The sequence below is a fragment of the Neopelma chrysocephalum genome, unplaced genomic scaffold (genome assembly GCF_003984885.1).
Source record: "Neopelma chrysocephalum unplaced genomic scaffold, ASM398488v2 Primary Assembly neopelma1_44, whole genome shotgun sequence".
In the NCBI taxonomy this organism is placed as follows: Eukaryota; Metazoa; Chordata; class Aves; order Passeriformes; family Pipridae; genus Neopelma; species Neopelma chrysocephalum.
In genome coordinates, this window is record NW_020897703.1 from 18,720,654 (window position 1) to 18,737,997 (window position 17,344).

The 17,344-nt window shown below is 62.6% G+C and overlaps 2 protein-coding genes across 4 annotated transcripts; one reads left to right on the top strand and one right to left on the bottom strand.

The window, feature by feature from the left end:
- The first annotated feature begins 59 nt into the window (after positions 1 to 59).
- PTPRN (protein tyrosine phosphatase, receptor type N) lies at positions 60 to 11,746 on the top strand. Of its 2 annotated transcripts, none has more exons than XM_027678800.1 (23): positions 60 to 191; positions 1,857 to 1,907; positions 2,062 to 2,175; positions 2,432 to 2,537; positions 2,671 to 2,869; positions 3,029 to 3,353; positions 3,562 to 3,678; positions 3,806 to 3,885; positions 3,961 to 4,247; positions 4,682 to 4,768; positions 4,920 to 4,999; positions 5,232 to 5,296; positions 7,621 to 7,833; positions 7,962 to 8,171; positions 8,260 to 8,407; positions 8,573 to 8,646; positions 8,944 to 9,021; positions 9,155 to 9,274; positions 9,382 to 9,548; positions 10,631 to 10,684; positions 10,800 to 10,864; positions 10,969 to 11,042; positions 11,141 to 11,746. In XM_027678800.1, the coding sequence occupies exons 1-23, from the start codon at positions 95 to 97 to the stop codon at positions 11,210 to 11,212; spliced, it is 2,883 nt and encodes a 960-aa protein (XP_027534601.1). In that variant the 5' UTR covers positions 60 to 94; the 3' UTR covers positions 11,213 to 11,746. The 2 variants fall into 2 exon arrangements, with proteins under 2 accessions (XP_027534601.1, XP_027534602.1); XM_027678801.1 differs by having other exon boundaries at positions 3,806 to 3,840.
- Positions 11,679 to 17,344, bottom strand: DNAJB2 (DnaJ heat shock protein family (Hsp40) member B2). Of its 2 annotated transcripts, none has more exons than XM_027678803.1 (10): positions 17,294 to 17,344; positions 16,332 to 16,420; positions 15,142 to 15,251; positions 14,677 to 14,730; positions 14,406 to 14,522; positions 14,143 to 14,232; positions 13,911 to 14,016; positions 13,709 to 13,779; positions 13,246 to 13,467; positions 11,679 to 11,851 (listed from the first exon to the last, which is right to left on the bottom strand). In XM_027678803.1, the coding sequence occupies exons 2-10, from the start codon at positions 16,394 to 16,396 to the stop codon at positions 11,811 to 11,813; spliced, it is 876 nt and encodes a 291-aa protein (XP_027534604.1). In that variant the 5' UTR covers positions 16,397 to 16,420; positions 17,294 to 17,344; the 3' UTR covers positions 11,679 to 11,810. The 2 variants fall into 2 exon arrangements, with proteins under 2 accessions (XP_027534604.1, XP_027534605.1); XM_027678804.1 differs by lacking the exon at positions 11,679 to 11,851 and adding an exon at positions 12,127 to 12,304 and having other exon boundaries at positions 17,294 to 17,342.

The following is a 17,344-nucleotide window of genomic DNA, read 5'->3' on the forward strand; positions in this document are numbered from 1 at the left end:
CGGTGGGCGGGGCGCGCGACCCGGCGGGGCGCGGGTTGGCGGCGGCGGCGGGGGCGCGGCCGCGGGTGCGCCATGGTGCGACCGTGAGCGGAGCATGGGGCGGCGGCTCCTCCGGGCGCTCCTCTGCCTCCTCCTCCTGGCCGGCCGCGGGCAGCTGCGGGACGGCGCCTCCGCCGCCACCGCCGCGCACGGTGAGACCGCGATCCCGCGCGGGGCGGCTTTGCGGGGGCCAGGGGGCGCCTTTCGGGAAGCGACGGGGCGGGGGGCTCCGCGGCCGGTGCGGTCGTCGCAGCCGTAGGTGCTGTCACGGTGCGCGGCGGTGGGCCCGACCGACCCCCGGTGGAGAACAGGGGAGGGTGGCCCGGGACCGGCACCGCGGGTGCGTCACTGGCGCCGGGGGCGCCCCTCTCCCGGGGCTGCCGCGCCAGTGGGGGTGCTGGTCCCGGGGCCCCCCGCCGGCTGAGAGTTTCCGCCCCGCCGGGGCCGGTGAGACAGGACGGGGGCAAAACGGTGCTTGCTTATGCCCGAGGCAAAGCCAGTGCCTGGGGCTGCCGCGAGAATGGGGAGCCCGGGGCAGCAGCCCTGAGAGCGGCTCCCTCCGGGACCCCGCCGCCCCTTGGCCGCCTTCCTCTGGTAAGTGCGGCCCAGGCCGGGCCGGCGCACCCGCTCTTCTCCAGCTCGGCCCGTGTGGCCCCTGCCTGCGACTCTCGGGGACCCGAGTGTCGCTGCCGGTAGCAGGGCTGGAGCCCCTTGCACGGCACGGTACGGCCCCAGCCACCGCTGACTCACTACCGGGCGCCCGGGGCTGCTGCGCCCCTTGTCCTCCAGCGGCCCGGGAGCGCCGGGATGGGTCCAGCCAGCCCGCGGGGGCCCCGCTGTCCCCGGGAGCAGGCGGGGATGGTGCCGGGGCGGCTGCAGCCGAGCCCCGTCCTGGCCGGGGGAGCCCCCCTGGGCCGGGGCCGCCGCCCCTCCCGGCGGAGCGGGGCGTCCCGGCGGGAGAGCGATACGCCGCTTCAGCACCGCGGACAGCGCCGGCCCGGCCCCGCCACCCCGGCCCGTCCTCCGCTCCCGCCGCCCCCGGGGTCTCCCCTGGCAGAGGGGTCCTGTGCCCCGCACCCGCGTGGCTCTCGCCCCAGGGGACGCTGGCCCGCGGGTACCCGGGTTTCAGGGAACCCTATCCCCATTAGCCCCCTTCCCCCGCGGCGGGCTCGGCGGGCCCCTCCCTCCCCTCCCCCCGGTTGTTTTCTCGTTCCTTCCTTGCCATCCGGGGCTGAGTCATCGCCTGCTGCCGTCTCGCTGCTGACGGTCTTGGACCGAGACGGGGGGGGGAGAGCAAGAGGGAAGCGGCCCCCTGCCCAAGTGCTGCCCCCCGAAGGGGATGGAGAGGCACACACCCCACCCCCCCACCCACTACCGCTGCTGCAACCATGCTTTGGGGTCCCTCTTGCAGGGCGAGTGGGTCCCTGGTGTGACTGGGTTGCATCTCTGCCTCGTAGTACCACATGTAGGAGGGCAACAGATGTGGTTTTGCAGGTCTCTGCCCCCTCAGTCTTCCCTGCCTAACTGCCAGCACCCCAAAAAACTCCAGGCCTTCCCCACTCCCCCAAGCCAAGGCCATTCTGTGTACACATCCCCCTTCTTGCCTTTGAGGGGCAGAAAAGGCTGGCACTGAGGCTCTGCCCTTAGCTACAAAGCTGTGCCCCCTCCCACCATCACCACATTGCATCCCTGTGCCACTTTCCTGGAGAGTGGGGGTCCCCAGGCAGCTGGTGACAAGCAAACCCCATTGGAGTCCCCCTTGGATGCTGTGCTGACTGGCCTGCCTGCCTGTCTGTCTGTCTGTCTGTCTGTCCCAGGCTGCCTGTTTGACCAGAGGTTGTGCTCCCCCCAGGAGGTGTGTGTACAGGGTAAGTGTCTATCAGGGGTGCAGGGATCCCCTCCCCCTTCCCAAGGAAGGGATGCAATGTAGGGGAACATGGCCGAAGAAAGGTAAGGCTGTGCCTGGAGACCCTCACCCCAGCGTGTTTGTTATCTGGCCATGCTGCCTCCCCTCTCTTGCAGATGGGCTGTTTGGGCAGTGCCAGGTGGGCTCCGTGCAGGACAGACCCTACTTCCAGGTCACCTCTCCTGTGCTCCAGCGCCTGCAGGATGTCTTACGGCATCTCATGGCACAAGGTGAAGGGGGGAGCGTGGGGGGAGTCCCTGAAGCCGTGCGGGGCAAGGGTGTCAGGCAACATTGCCTGGTGGCACTAGGGCTGTCCAAGGTCCTGCCGGCCCGGGGGCCAGAGTGCGCTAAGGAGGATGACCCTGGGAGGAGTGGGACCAAACCCAGGCCATAAGACACAGGGTCAGGACATCAGGACAGCCTCCCATGCACTCACACCATGGTTCTCAGGCTGCCTCCACATCTCACAGCCCTCTCCCATGGCAGGGCTCTCGTGGCAGGACAGCATCACGCAGTATGTGATCTCACAGGAGATGGAGCGCATCCCCCGCCTCCGCCTGCCGCCCTCGCTGGAGCCAGTGGCCAGGGACAGGTAGGGCAGTGCCAGCTGCCAGCCTGTGAGGAGAGCCCAGCAGAGCAGTGAGGGCTTTGCCCCCCTAATGGGGTTTAGGGGAGGGAATTCTCCCTTACCCAGGTGAGTCACCCCGGCACTGTTTGCCTTCAAGGTTCCTGCCCCTCCGTGTTGAGCCCCGGCGAGCTCCGCTTCCCCTAGACCGTGGCCTGCCAGCAGCTCAGCATCTGGGGCAGCCCCCACCGCTATTACCTTCCCCACTGGTGCAACGGTACCTGGAGCACCTCCTGCTGCCCTCCCCATCCCAGCTGGGCTATGAGGAGGCTCTACTCAACCCCTACTCCTACCACAAGGTAAGCTGGGGGTTGAGCCCTCTTTCTCAGGCAGAAAGGTGGAGATTAGCAGGGGGCCTCTGCACTCCCAGCACCCTCCTGCTGGTGCTGGGGTCCCCCCTGCTTCCACCATGGTGTGGCAGGAGCCCTGTGGGTTTTGACCATGTGTTTTCGTTGCAGTTTGGCTACCAGGATGGTGCTCACCAGCATCCCAGTGGCTCAGCCAGGCAGAGCTCTGAGACCTCCTCGCTACTGGGCCGGGTCCCTGCCCAGGCCCTTTTTGGGGCTGGCCCTGTGCCCTCCTATGGTGGGCAGCCAGGAATGGATGGGGGGCATCTCTTCCAGGACTTGGGCATGCTTTCCCTGCCCAGAGAGAAAGCCAGCCGCCCAGACCCTGCCAGCACCAGGCTCCAGCACAGCTTGCAACTCCCCAGTGACTACAGAAGCACGGAGGAGAGGGAGCAGCCAGTACCCTTGGCTGCCCAGCCACCCTCTACACAGACAGGTACCTTGTTCTCCAGCCAGGCACCAACTCTTGTCCCTACCCTGTACCCACAGCCATGTTCCTCATGTCTCACACTCTCCCTCCTCTTTGGCTTTATGCCCAGGGGCAGCGTATTCCCCCAACCCCACTTACCTCATCTGCTACATCCTTAGCCCCTGGTCTCCATGCAGATGCAGAGCATCCAACCTTGTGCTGCATCCTCTTGCAGATGCTGCCTTGAAGAGACTGGCCTCCCTCCTGGCCAGCTATGGCCTCGGGCTGCCAGAGCTGAGCCCCCAGCAACTGAGCAGCCTCTCCAGCCTCCTCCAACTGCTCCAGAGCTCTGGTGAGCTGGGTGAAGGGATGGGGCGGGCAGGGACTGGCCATGGTGGGTGCCAGCTTGCCCTGTTTCAGAGTAGGGCATGTTGCCTTTTTGGGGTGGATGCTGCAAGATTTGTCTCTCTCCTTTCCAGGTGTTGTTGGCCCCGAAGTGCCCACAGCCAAACGGGTGGGTTTGCAGCAGGGTGGTGCTGGAGGAGGTGCCACACCACAGGTGGGATGGGGTGGAGGAGGCAGTCCCCCAGGGCTCTCCTCAGAGATCCCAGTTTCTCCCTTTCCCTCCCTTAAGGTGACGGAGGGGGACATGCAGCACGGAGAGGAGCCAGTGCCCCCTTCCTCCACAATGCCACCCCCTAAAATCCCAGCCAGCAGCTCCCCAGGGGATGGGCCAAAGGGCAGGGTGGCATCCTCGTCAGCTCCCCAGGCCGAGCCACAGGAGGCACATGGTGGAGATGCAGTCAGCCCCATGAAGCAGATTCTGGTGGAGAAGAAGAGCTACACGGAGACGAAGGATGGTGGGGCACAGCGGCACGTGCATCCACCAGACGAGTATGGCTACATCATCACAGACCAGAAGTGAGAGCAGGGGGTCAGGCTGAGGGGGTCTGTGTGTGTGGAGAGTCTGTGTCTCCCCACCAACAGCTGTCACAGCTCCGCATGCTTGGCCAAGCCTGTTTGGGATGGGGTTGGTCAGCTTCTCCCTGTCCTCTCTCTACCCACACCCTTGTCCCACCCCAAAGCCTTCTTTTCTCAGCCCACACCAAGGCTAGAGCTTGCTGTTGCAGGATGGGAGGCTGGGAGTGTGTGTGCAAGGGTGAGGGGGTCAACTCACCACCACACATCCCCACGCTCTTACCTCCTGCCCATCCTGACACCCCTGCAGCTAGCACTGCTCTCACTGCGTGCTTGGAACTCCCTGAGCCTACCCATCCCTGTTCCCTGACTGTGGAGAGCATGGACTGTCCCCTTACCCCTGCTGCCTGCTCCTCACCCTGACCCTGTCCCCTCAGGCCCCTGGGGCTGGCTGCTGGTGTGCGCCTGCTGGAGCTCCTTGCCAAGCACCTCCACCTCTCCACCACCAGCTTCATCAACATCAGGTGAGAGGAGCAGGGCCATGGGTGCTGCTGTCTCAGCCTTGGCTGTGCTCAGCCCCCTCGGGCAGGAGTCCAGGAGGGACTGGTCTGTGGTGGGGATGGGAAGGGGGTCTGCACTTCCCAGTCTCACACTGTGTTCCCCCTCTCCCTGCAGCGTTGTGGGTCCCGCACTTACCTTCCGCATCCGACAGAACCCTCAGAACTTCTCCCTGACAGATGTGGCCAGCCAGACTGGTGAGTTGAGCACCTAGTCCTGTTCCTCTCTTCCCCCTGCAGTTGTGGGGTGCCCCTTCCCAGGGACTGGAAAGAGGGGGACTCCCACCATGCATCCCAATGTCTTTGGCTGAATAGGGGAGCTGATATGAGGTAAACAGCTGCCGGGACTGTCCCTTGCTCTATCTTTGTTGCGGCGGGTCTCTTGTGTGGAAAGCAAGCACCCCTCTGACCATCTCCTCTCCATCCACAGAGCAAGTGAAGACAGAGCTGGAGCACGAGCTGGGCCTGAAGATTGTGCAAACAGGAGTGGGAGAGGTAGGAGGGAGCAAGCATGCCTGTCCCTCGGGGCTAGGGTGGCCAGGGACAGGGCAGTGGGAGTGCTGCCTCTGAGTATGAGCAGGAAGCATGCTGTTGCCCAGCCCTGGGGCACAGGGGTCTTCATGACTGAGACATCCCTGTGGGTCTGTGGGGCAGTTTAGGAACAGAGGGCTCTGGGCAGTGTTTGGGATGCTCTGTTGGGGGCAGACTCAGGTTATCTGGGATGGCCTGGAGCAGAACTGCTCCAGTCCCATCTGTCCATCATTCCCCCTGATGCCCAGCAGCACGATGTTGCTCTGTTGCTTGTACTCCCAGGGCTCTTGGCTCTTTGCAAAACAAAATCTCCATAAGGTTTCAAGATGATTTGCAAGGGACTCCCAGGGGCTTTTCTACCCCTCCAAGACTGGAGGACTGTGGGCTGTACCCCACAGGGCTCATTCTCACCCTTGCCTCCCTCCAGCCTGCACACCCCATCTTAGCTGTGGCCTGGGCATTCAAGCACTGGGCTGTTCCCAAAGCACCCCAGAGATCACAGCTAGGCAGGCAAAATGCCATCATGTCCCCAGAGAATGGCAAAGCAGCTGATGACAGGGATGGAACAGGAACCATCTGTTTGGAGAGGGATACCCCCTCCCCATGCTCCTCTAGGGATCCACAGGAAGAGTCTCCTGGGAGGGGAGCAGGGGTTGGAGATGGGGACGAAGCCTGGCTCCTGTGTTTGCAGCCTGAGGAGGGGAAGTGGTGTAGCACATTCCCAGCTTGGGATCCCCGTTTCCCACCTTCTTGCCTTGTGACCACAGCTGTGGGCAAGGAGGAAGGAAGGGGGAACTTTGGAGGAGGAGGCCATGGAGAAGGGGTGGCCTGGCCACCTGTCTCCATCAGTAATGTGTGGAGTGTCGCCATGGCAATGCCTTTTGATGTGGCAAGTGGCAGGAACTGGGAGAGATGTCAGCGATGACAGAGATGGAGCTCAGAGGAGGCTGTGGCAGCTTTGCAAGCCCTCTTCTGCACCAACCTCTCCAGTGCTTTTCCTTCATTCCCTGCTGGCTCTGAATTTGACGGGACTGGTGTATGATTTGGGGAAGGAGTGATGTAGAGAGTCAGGGAGACAGCAGGGCCCGGGCAGGCCTTGGGAGGGAAGTGCCTTCTGTCCCCCCTGGCTCTGCTGACACCTCCAGGGGCTACAGGGCTGTTCCTACTCGGGTGCCTAGGAGAGCTGGGAGGTGCTGGCCCTGGTGGATGCCCTGACTGCAGGACTGGCTGGACCCTGACGGGGGGCTGATGCAGCTGGGGGGGCAGATGGCAGCAGGAACACCTAGGCTGGGGACATCCCCAGGCGATGATGATGACGTAGATGATGATGGTGCAGTGTTCCCTCGGTAACCTCATCAGGCTCATAGCCAATGGGAGGCTGTGGCAATGAGGTAATGCTGGGCTCTGGCACCTCATTGGGCACAGGGTATTTGAAGTGCTGATGCCTCAGCATCCCTGTGCTGCCCCACCAACATCCTGATCACAAGACTCTCTGGGGCAAGGACCTGGGCATTGGCAGGAAGGTCTTGTCCAGCAAGGGCTGAGCAGCATCCTGTTCCAGCATGGATTAGGGTGTCCTCCCCAGCCACAGGAAAGGAGCCCTAGAGACACTACCTGCAAGGTGGCAGGGGCTGCTCTGTGTCCTAGCTGAGGAGGGCAATGGGCAGGACCTGTCCCCCAGCCACTACAGCTGGGATGGCACCAGCCCTCTGGCAGTGCTGGCACATCTGGCCCCCCCAACCTCCCCCAATGTTCTGTTGTGGAGCAGTGACTGCAGAGGAGAGCAAGCCTCATTTGGGGAAGTCCCCTGAGAGCAGCACATCCAGCGCTGCAGTGGCCCATCCTTCACCATTAACCCCTTGGGCTGAATTCAGCCCTTTTTGACCTCCAGCTGAGCAGAAAGAGCGCATTGAACCAAAGCTCCATGGAGCTACTGCCTGACCTGAAGGGGACTAGCTCAGGCCAGGGCTGCCTTGGGCAGCAGCCCTGGGTGCTGGGAGCACAGAGGCAGGAAGTCGCTGCTACCTGGGCTTGACCAGGCTCCTGCAGGCCCAGGGACACCACTGTGAGCAGTGCCCCATGTGACATGCAGGTGGGTGCACCCTGCCTCACCCCAATAACACTAGCTCTGTCCCAGCTCAGGGTGCTGAGAGAATCAGCACTCTCAGGTAGAGGAAGGAAGAGCCCTTGTCCTGTGTGAACCTCCAGCAGCCCCAAATGTGGAGCAGAATAGGGTCTCAGCCCGATGCAGATGTCCCCCACTAACCCTTGCTTGGCTCTGTCCCCAGCGAAACGAGGCTGCTGCCTATTCGCACCCATCCCACTTCAGGGATGGCTTCCACTCGGTGCTGCTGACCTTCATAGCGCTGGCCTGCGTGGCGGGCATTGCCATCGCAGTTTCTGCAGCCTTCTGCCTCCGGCGCCATGCCAAGCAGCGGGAGAAGGAGCGCCTGGCTGCCCTGGGGCCAGAGGGTGCTGCTGACACCACCTTCGAGTACCAGGTAGGACCCTGTGGGATGGAGGATCCTGCAGGATGCGTCACTGCTGTGTCAGCATCGCTTGGGGTGCATGGGGCTATCCTATGGCAGCACTGTGGCCAAGGGACAGGGCTATTGCTGGCATTCCCCAGGAGCTGTGCCGCCAGCACATGGCTGCCAAGTCTCTCTTTGGCCGCACTGAGACAGCGGCAGCACCAGCAGAGACCTCGAGGGTCAGCAGCATCTCATCCCAGTTCAGCGACGCCCCACAGCCCAGCCCCAGCTCTCACAGCAGCACACCCTCCTGGTGCGAGGAGCCCGTCCAGTCCAACATGGATATCTCCACTGGACACATGATCCTGGTGAGCCAGCCTGGCGGGGTGGCAGCACCTCTGCCCAGCGCCCTTCCTCCCCCCTGCTGCTGGGCTGACCCCTGCCCCTTTACCCCAGGCCTATATGGAGGACCACCTCCGCAACCGGGACCGGCTGGCCAAGGAGTGGCAGGCGCTCTGTGCCTACCAAGCTGAGCCCAGCATCTGCTCCATTGCCCAGAGCGAAGCCAACCTGAAGAAGAACCGCAACCCTGACTATGTGCCATGTGAGCATCCCAGCCACCCTGCCCCAGGGACCAGCTCCTCCCAAAGCCATGGCTGGAGCAGGGTGTGGGGCATGGGGATGCTTTGGGGCCACAGCTGGTTGCAGTATTGGTTTGCCCCCAGCTACCCTAGACATTCACCACTTTTCCTGGCCTGTGTTTCCCCAGATGATCACGTGAGGATCAAACTGAAAGCCGAGAGCAACCCGTCCCGCAGTGACTTCATCAACGCCAGTCCAATTGTGAGTGATCACCAGGGGCTCCTGCCCTGCCAGTGATCCTAGTCAGTGATGTACCCAGCCCGGGCAAGGCTCTCACTCTGGGATATAGTCTGAGCTCACATTCCTGAAGGCTATGGATGTAAGCCTTGTGCCTGCCCCATTGCTCAGACATAGTTCAATCTCATTTTCCTCCTGGCTGTGGCACCTGAATCTCCCTCCCCAGCCCTCCCATCACCCCTGGAGTATCCCCCCACTCCTTTCAGTGTCACCAACCCTGGCCAAAGAGCGTGCAGTCTGACACCCCCTATTCTGCTCCAGATCGAGCATGACCCGCGGATGCCAGCGTACATTGCCACACAGGGGCCACTGTCTCACACTATTGCTGACTTCTGGCAGGTGAGTGTCACCTGGCTGTGCCAGCCTATTGGGGCCCCTTTGTGTGCCACCCACCAGATGGGTCACAGTGGCTTGACCGCCCTCCTGCCTGTCCTGTCCCCCGGCGGTGACAACCCCCTTGCCTTGCCTGCAGATGGTGTGGGAACATGGCTGCACCGTCATTGTCATGCTGAGCCCTCTGGCCGAGGACAGCGTCAAGCAGTGTGACCGCTACTGGCCAGATGAAGGCTCCTCTCTCTACCACATCTACGAGGCAAGTGTGGCGAGTAGCCTTGGGCAAGGAGCATCCTCCAGCCCCCGCCCTCCCGAGCGCAGCACCCTTGCCAGCACTGGCGCCCATGAGCTGCCTTTCTTGAGCAGGTGAACCTGGTGTCAGAGCACATCTGGTGCGAGGATTTCCTGGTGCGCAGCTTCTACCTGAAGAACGTGCAATCGCAGGAGACCCGCACCCTGACGCAATTCCACTTCCTCAGCTGGCCAGCCGAGGGCATCCCCACCACCACCCGGCCCCTCCTCGACTTCCGCAGGTGAGTGCCCACCCGGCACCGTGCCAGCCCACGGGGAGCCAGCGGTGGTCCCAAATGCAGGTGACTGATAGGCAAGGAAATTGCTGCCAATGTGATGAGGGTTGGGGCTGTGGCATGGACCGGGTGCAGGGGCAGGGTGCATGGGAGAGAGCAGAAGATCCAGGTTCTGGCCAGCTTGGGATGAGGCTCAACAGAGCTTGGTGGGCAAGAAACCTCCAGCCGAGGTTGCCAGGGCTCTCCAGCCTTCATCGGGATGGTGGGAAAGTGCTCTTCCCTAGAGCTAGCATGGGAGACAGTGCTGCCTGGTACCCTCCCCACCCATGGGTGCACAAGAAGAAGCCCCTAGAGCCAGCCTTAAACAGCTGTGACCCATTGCTCCCAATGCATTGCAACCAGTGGTGGGTCCCCAGGTAGCCCAGGGCAAGGACTGCAGAGCTGGGACTGGGACTGCAGAGCTGGGACCAGGAGGTTTGCAGGCAGTGCCTCCTCAGGTTTTTAGGTCCCTGGGTGGCAGTGGGCCCTTGCCAGGGGCAGGCTGCTTACTGTCCCTAGGCTGTGTGGGGCCAGGGACCCAGCTTAGGGCAGCAGGGGTTCTCTGAGCATGTTACCCTCCTCTCAGTCCCGCTCACGCTCTTTCTCTCTGTCTGTCTCTCTCTCGCAGCTGCCGGCGTCATTTTTGTGATTTGCAGCTAGTAATCTGGCTCCAGTTGCATAGTCACAAAAGTGATCGTTGGCAGCCGTGCCTGCTGCATGGAGCACACCGGGAGCCGAGCCGGCACCTGGCCCCAAGCTTCGTGCCCCACCGGACCAGAGTTACTCCCTTGGGGGTTCTGCCACTGCTCCCCTCACCGGGCTGGGCACCCAAGGAACTGAGCTCCTCTCCCTGCCCCAGCCTCTATCCACACATGGTCCCCATCCCATGTCCAGCACCACTGTGGAGGCAGGAGGAGCCATGAGCTGGATCCCCAGGGTCACATCATGGTGTGCTGCTGCCCTGTCCTGCTCAGCACAGCAAGGGACACCTAGCACAGCCTTGTTGCTGGCACAGCAGGGCACTGACCTGTTCCCTCTTATCCTTGCAGGAAGGTGAATAAGTGCTACCGTGGTCGCTCCTGCCCTATTATTGTGCACTGCAGGTACTGTGGGGGATGGAGGGGCATCGGGGCTGGAGGGTGGCTGCAAAGCTGGGACTTGCTGCCCAGGACCAGTTCCTGGAGCCAGTCCCCTGGGCCAAGCATCTGTGTCTTGCAGTGACGGTGCAGGCAGGACCGGGACATATATCCTTGTCGACATGGTCCTGAACCGAATGGCCAAAGGTACGTGCAGGGAAGCACCACTTCTGCTCTGTCTGGGGGCTACAGGGCCACGAGCTTGGCCTGTGTACCCCCTGTTCTAGCACCCCTCTCCCCCTCTTCCCCAGGGGTGAAGGAAATAGACATAGCTGCTACACTGGAGCACATCCGAGACCAGCGGCCTGGCATGGTGCAGACCAAGGTACTCCCCAAACCGGTGACCTCCTCTCTCCATAAGCATGCATAACCCCTGGGGCTGGGCTGGCAGGGACCCTCACGCCCCCTGCTGTGCTCCCACAGGACCAGTTTGAGTTTGCACTGACAGCCGTGGCCGAGGAAGTGAATGCCATCCTGAAGGCACTCCCACAGTGATAGCGAGGAGTTCTCCTCTCATCTGTCTCCGTGCCCCCGCTTTGTGTTCTCCTCATTCTGCCTTTGGGGCTGCTATCCCTGTAAAATGCTGTCTGTGCTTCTGGCTCTGTTCCCCCTGCCCCCAGGCCCCCCTTTCCCTCTCCCCAAGAACACCAACCTTAGGCCCTCTGTGTGCAGGAACCCCATTGCACCTGCTGTCATCAGAGGGGACAGGGCTTATGTCCCCTATGCCTGCAGAGGAGGGGAGCAGGTGGTGCTGCTGGGAACTGGTGGGAGGGGCCCCCCAGCTGGTCTCCTGCACTGCAACCTGTCAGTCCTGTGTTAGCTCTCTCCCTGCACCCACGTGAGGGGCAGAAGTGGGCAGGGGTCCCCTACAGCTGAGGGGAGCACGGGGTGCAGGGGGACCTGGCCCAGCCCCAGGTCCCCTTTGTGTGCTCCCTGCCTTGTCACTTGAGCAGAAGAGAAATTTCTAGAGAAATATAATTTTGTATCTTGATGTGAATAAAGTTCTCGTGTCACGTTCGTGCAGCTGCAGCCAGGCCTGGCCTCTGATTGTCTGTACTGGAGTGGCACAGGGAGATGTCATGTCTGTCCATCTCTATCCCTGCATTCCACAACTCCTGGACAAGTGCAGCTCACCTGCAGGCAAAGATGGGAGGGACCCCAGCTCAGAGACCCCACAGGCAGAAGCTACTGCAAACAGGTTTATTGACAGCTGTCAGTAGAAGGGGGTTAGAGGGTGGGGGGCTACAGCGAGGAGGGGGGCAGAGCCCAGTCCTGCTGGCTGAGCCCAGCCATGCTGCCCCTCACTGCCTCCTCCCAGCACCCCCCAGCAGCCTAATCTACAGCAACCCCCATCACCACCCTCCCCACCACCTTGTGGTGCCCGGGGCATCTCCCCTCAGTTCCAGGTATTGCTCAGCCATAAGCCCTGTTGTGCCCCCCACACTGCGTCCCACGGAGCCAGAGGGTGCTGGGGGAAGGGGGTGGCAGGGGATGGCCGTGCAGGGAGAAAGCGGAGTCCTGGCTGGGAGAGCCTCCATAGGCGAGTGGGTGTGTGCAGTCCCCGGGCGCAGCAGCCTCAGAACACACCTGGGGAGACAAGCGGAGGGGGGGACACAACAGCACCTGTGAAATCCTCCTCGGCCCAGGGCTGGGGAGGGGCAGGGATGGAGAAAGGTCCCAGGAAGAGGAGGAAGAGAGCCAAGGCAGAACCACAGACAACAGAGAGGTTGGAAACGCTTGTGAGCATCACGGAGAGTCACTGCTGCTGTGGGAAGCAAGGAGGAACAAAGCCCTAGAGGGTGTGCAAGGCACAGGGAAGGGGGTGACCAGGCTGGGTTTACAAAGAGACAGGAGGAAGGGATACAGGCAGGAGTGACAGCATCCAGAGGGGAGAGACAAACACGAGGCACCAAGCAGAGGCCATGTGCACACCCCTTCTTGCAAGGAGGAGGAGCCCAACCCAGTACTGCCCCCAGCCGGGGCAGGAGCAGGCAGCAACCAGGGAGGCACTGCTGGAGATCCTGCCCATCTGCAGGCAGGCAGGGAGAGAGCAGCAGGCAGAGCCAGGGCATGGCTGCCTGCAGGCACACCATGCTTCCAGGAGCCAGGGCAGGGAGTGCCCCTCTTCTTGGGACCCCACCAACAGAGCCCCTCTTTAAGCCACTATCTCCAAGTCTGGAAGCCCCCAACCTAGGGATGCCACCAGCTGCCCACTCACATGAACAAAGATGCAGGGCAGGAGAGACCCCCTCCCTTGCTGGAGTAGGCAGGAGCCGAGTTCCAGGCAGTGAGACTCCACCCCCCTTTTCTTCTCCCTACCCCATGGAGAGGGGCACAACCCCAACACCATGATCAGAGCAGGGGGCAGTGCCACAGCTTCACTTTGGGGGCAACTTCGTGCCCTGCTGTAGCAGGGCTGCTGGCCCCCAGTGGCTCCTGCTCTGGCCTCCCCCGGGTGCCATGGGCTCTGCGGCTGGAGGATGGGGTGCTGTGGCTGCCCCCCGGTGCCGGCAGGGAGCTGTGCCCACCTGCTTGGTGGTGCCCTGCAGCTTCCATCTCAGAGAGGCTGTAGGCCATGGCCAGCTGCAAGTCCTCATCCTCATCCTCGCTGTCCGTGTAGAGGCAGACGGGTGAGGAGTTCGAGGGCTGGCGTGGGGCCGGTGGTGGGGGCGAGGAGGGCCGTGGCCTGGGGAAGGCTTGCTGCTCCCGCCGGCTCAGCTCCAGCCCCAGCGCCATGTCATCAGGAACACCTGTGGGGACAGGGGTTGGGGGACTCTTTCACTCCAGCTCTCCAGAGCTGGTATGGAGCCCCAGCAATTCCTACCCACCCCACTAATCCTTCACAGCAGAGCTCCAAACCAGGGCTGACCAGGGCTCAGTCCAAAACCAAGCCTGGATGTAGCACCTCCTGGATACCCCAAAGGAGGAGAGGGGTCCCCAAAGGGATAGGGTGCAGACCCCAACAAGTCAGTCTGCAGTGCTGCTTCTCACCATCGATGTGGATTGACTTTAGCTCCCCGTCTTCCTCCACTTCCACCCGCTCCCGCCCGTTCTCAATAATCCTGCAGACAAGACAGACGGATGGACAGTCAAGGGCCATGCAGCCAGAGCACTGCAGCAGGAAGCTGCAGGGTCTGGGGCCCACCAACAGAGAGGGGTCTACGAGGGCAAGGTGGGGCAGCACCGCCCTCACCTCTTGGTGGTGATGCGCTTGCCATTAACGAAGGTGGTGGAGGTGGAGACAGAGCGGAAGCCCAGCCCTGCGTCCGCGCCAGAGCTGAAGGATGATGCGAAGAAATCTGGAGAAGGGAGCGACAAGGTCGGTGCCAGGGTGGGGGTCACAAGGAAAGTAGGGGACAGACCTTGCAGAGGGGGACATAGTGTTCCAGGACTTCACTGCTGGGAGGAATGGCAGCATCTCCTACCTGAGGATCCTGGGAAGGCAGAAAAGAAGTGGCCTCCCCCATGGTGCCGGGGGCCAGGTCCTCGCAGCTCAGAGAAGGGAAGCACGTCATCTGAAAGGCAGGACCCCCTCAAAAGCATTACCCTTGCAGCATGGTAACCCAGGAGCAGGGCATTGATGTGGTGACTCCCTGCTGGGGCCAGCCTGAGCTCTGTCCCCAGGCCCAGCGGCTGCCCCAGGGCTAGAGAGATGCCCTAGAGCCAGCCCTCCTCGCCCTGCACGTACCAAAGAATTCAGCAAAGGGGTCTCGCCCACCAAAGAACTCCCGGAAGACATCGTGAGCGCTGCGGAAGGTGAAGGTGAATTCGGGCGCCCCAGCATTGGCCCTGGAGCCCCCTGCTCCTACAAGAGGGAAGAGGCTCAGAGTTAAGTGGAGCTGTGGGTGAGAACTCCCCTGAAGGATGGGGAGCCCTGGTGGCACCAACCCGCACCAGGTCCTCAGACTTGGATGTATCCAGAGCTGCACTAACCTCCATGGCCCTGCTCACACACTCACCTGCTCCCATGAGTCCATCCTTGCCATAGCGGTCGTAGACATCACGCTTTTGCTCTGGAAGAAGAAAGGGGGCTGCAGAGAAGCCAGCTGCCAGGCACTGGCAGGAGCACTGACACTTCTCCCAACTAAGGGAAGTGCAAAACAGCAGGGAGCAAGAGGAAGCGGGTTGCACAAGCCCCTGCCACACCAGCACTGCACCCAAACCCAAGAAAGAGCAAGGGCACACAAGCCTCAGCTCTGTGGGGGAGATGCCATCGTGGAGGCCAGCATCCCTCCCAAGAGCTCTTTCAGGGGATGTATGGGGAAGTAACCAAGCCCCACAAGCTGTGTGGTCCCCTTCAGGGACCCACTGCCTCATGGGGACATCCAGGAATGCAACCTGGGTGAGCTCAGCAGCAGGACACCTATGGGCAAGCAGCCCCAAGGGCAGGGATGCACACACGAGACATCACCATGGCCTCTTACTGTCTGACAGCACTTCGTAGGCCTCGGCAATCTCCTTGAATCTCTGCTCAGCATACTCCTTGTTATCTGGGTTTTTATCCGGGTGCCATTTCAGCGCAGCCTTCCTGTACCTGCACAGAGGGACAGTGATGGGCATGCAGCAGCCCTCAGGCTCCTGGGACAGCAACCCCCGTCTGAGCCAACACCCTCCACCCTGTGGGCAGGGGCACTCCAACCCATGTCACCCAGTGCCCTACAGCCTCAGGCACCATACAGGACCTTCCTGGACTGGTTCTGCCTCCTGAGGAGAATATAAATTTTATGTATCTATATATATATAATTTATATTTATACATACACACACCAATACACACAGAGTAAAAGAACAAACAAAACAGAAATGACCCCAGAACTGCGGCGTGAGCACAGCGGTGCAGCCTGTGCCCACCTCAGCTGCCGTTGGTGATGGCCTTGGACAATGCTCACAGGTTTGTTCTGGAGCCTTCCCAGGCTCCACCATGAGCATGAATGGACCAGGGGTTGCAGGGGGCCTCCTGGGGTCAGGAAAGCACCAGCAGCCTTTTCCTCCCCCCTGTAGGTAACTAGGGCTATCCCAGGCTGCCCAGCTTCTTCCACCCACTCTTAGGAAGCCCCACAGCAGGCACTTCTGTCCCCCAATGGCAAGCTGACAATCTGCTGGCATTCCCCTCAGGTAATGCCTCACCCCAGTGAGAACAGGAGGATTTCAGCAGGGTGCCAGGCAGGAGTTGCAGAGGCTCCCCAGCAATGCCTGGAGCACGACACCGACCTGCCCACAGGGCCCATGTCTCTATAAGGGGGCAGGCTGCTCCTCACCCTGTGAGCTCCAGTCCCCTGATCCTGACAGCCAGCAAAGCCACTGTGCCCCATCCCTCCGCCACCCCACACCCTCCAGCAGAGAGAGAGGGAAGCCTCCAAACACAAGGGAGACTCGTCTCCAGCCCCAGCCCGGGGCTGACAGCAGGGACAAAGGGACCAAACCCCACCAAGAGATGTCTTTGTGCAGCCCCACTCTGGCCTCCATACAAAGGAAACAAAGGCTGAATTTTCACCTCTAGACCAGGGCCCTGTCCTCACCTGCCCCACAAGGAGCCCCCGCCTAGCTGGTGCCAAGTGGGGGGTGGCTTGTGGGCCTCTGCCCGGTGGGCCTGGACACCCTGCCATGCACTTACGCCTTCTTGATGTCCTCGGCAGTGGCGTTGCGGCTCACCCCCAGGGCTTCGTAGTAGTCCACCATGACGTGAGCTGTCCCACGGGGTCACTGCAGGGGGGGGGAAGGCAAAGTCAGGGGTTCACAAGCACAGCCTGGCAGTGTATGGGACAGCAAGGGCAGACTGTCTGCCCTCTCCAGCGCCCCAGCCACCTCACAACCATCCCAAGAGCAGCTCAGTGCAACCCCATGTCCAGCCGCCCAGCGCCCTGCCTGCACCTCGGCCACCTGGGAGCACCCACAGTCCCAGCCGGGGGTCCCCTTGCTGCTGCCGCACTGCCGTCCCACCGGCATCACCCCAACTCGCCCAGGCAAGGGGTCAGGGTTTCCCGCTGCCAGCGCCCGTCCCCGCCCGCTTCCCGCGGGGGGTTCAGTCCCGGGGCGGTGTGAGGGGGCAGCGGAGGGCGCAGCCCGCTAAGGTGCTTAGCGGCTGGAGCGGATTAAGGGCTCAGGGGGACCCTCCCCGTTCCCGGGCACACCGGGACACTTCCAACGGCCGACCCGCTCCAGGTGGGGGACGGGAGCAGGATGCGGCCGCCCCAGCCCCCCTCCTCGACCCCGCGGTACCGTCCCGCCCCCGGTACTCGCTCCGGCCCGTGCGCCCCAGCTGCCGGGAGGGCGGCGCTGGCCCCGGTCCCGGCCCCAGCACGGCGGCGCTGGGACCGCCCCCCGGCCCGGCCGTAAACACGGCGCTCCCGGGGCCACCAGCTGCTGCTGGAAGTTTCCGCACCCCACCCCGCCGCCACCGGCGGGCGGCCCTGGGCTGCGGCCAGCGGATCTGGGGCACCGGGAGGGGCGGGGGCGGCAGCGCGGGAGGGACCGCACTGGCCCCGCTCCCCCCCGTGCGCCGCGTTCCGCCGGTGCCCCCGCTGTCCCCTTGCTCCCCGCTCCCCCCGTCACGGCACGTCCCGCCCCGGTGCCCACCTGAGCGCCGCAGCAGAGCTCTCCCCGCCCGCCCCGGGCCGCCCGCGGCCG

Coding starts and splice junctions, on each gene's coding strand:
- PTPRN (XM_027678800.1), top strand. CDS start 95: ATGGGGCGGCGGCTCCTCCGGGCGCTCCTCTGCCTCCTCCTCCTGGCC. Junction 192..1,856: donor CGCCGCCACCGCCGCGCACG/GTGAGACCGCGA, acceptor TGTCTGTCCCAG/GCTGCCTGTTTGACCAGAGG. Junction 3,679..3,805: donor CCAACTGCTCCAGAGCTCTG/GTGAGCTGGGTG, acceptor TCTCCTTTCCAG/GTGTTGTTGGCCCCGAAGTG.
- DNAJB2 (XM_027678803.1), bottom strand. CDS start 16,396: ATGGTGGACTACTACGAAGCCCTGGGGGTGAGCCGCAACGCCACTGCC. Junction 14,233..14,405: donor CCCCTTTGCTGAATTCTTTG/GTACGTGCAGGG, acceptor CCTGCCTTTCAG/ATGACGTGCTTCCCTTCTCT. Junction 14,017..14,142: donor TGCCTTCCCAGGATCCTCAG/GTAGGAGATGCT, acceptor TCCCTTCTCCAG/ATTTCTTCGCATCATCCTTC.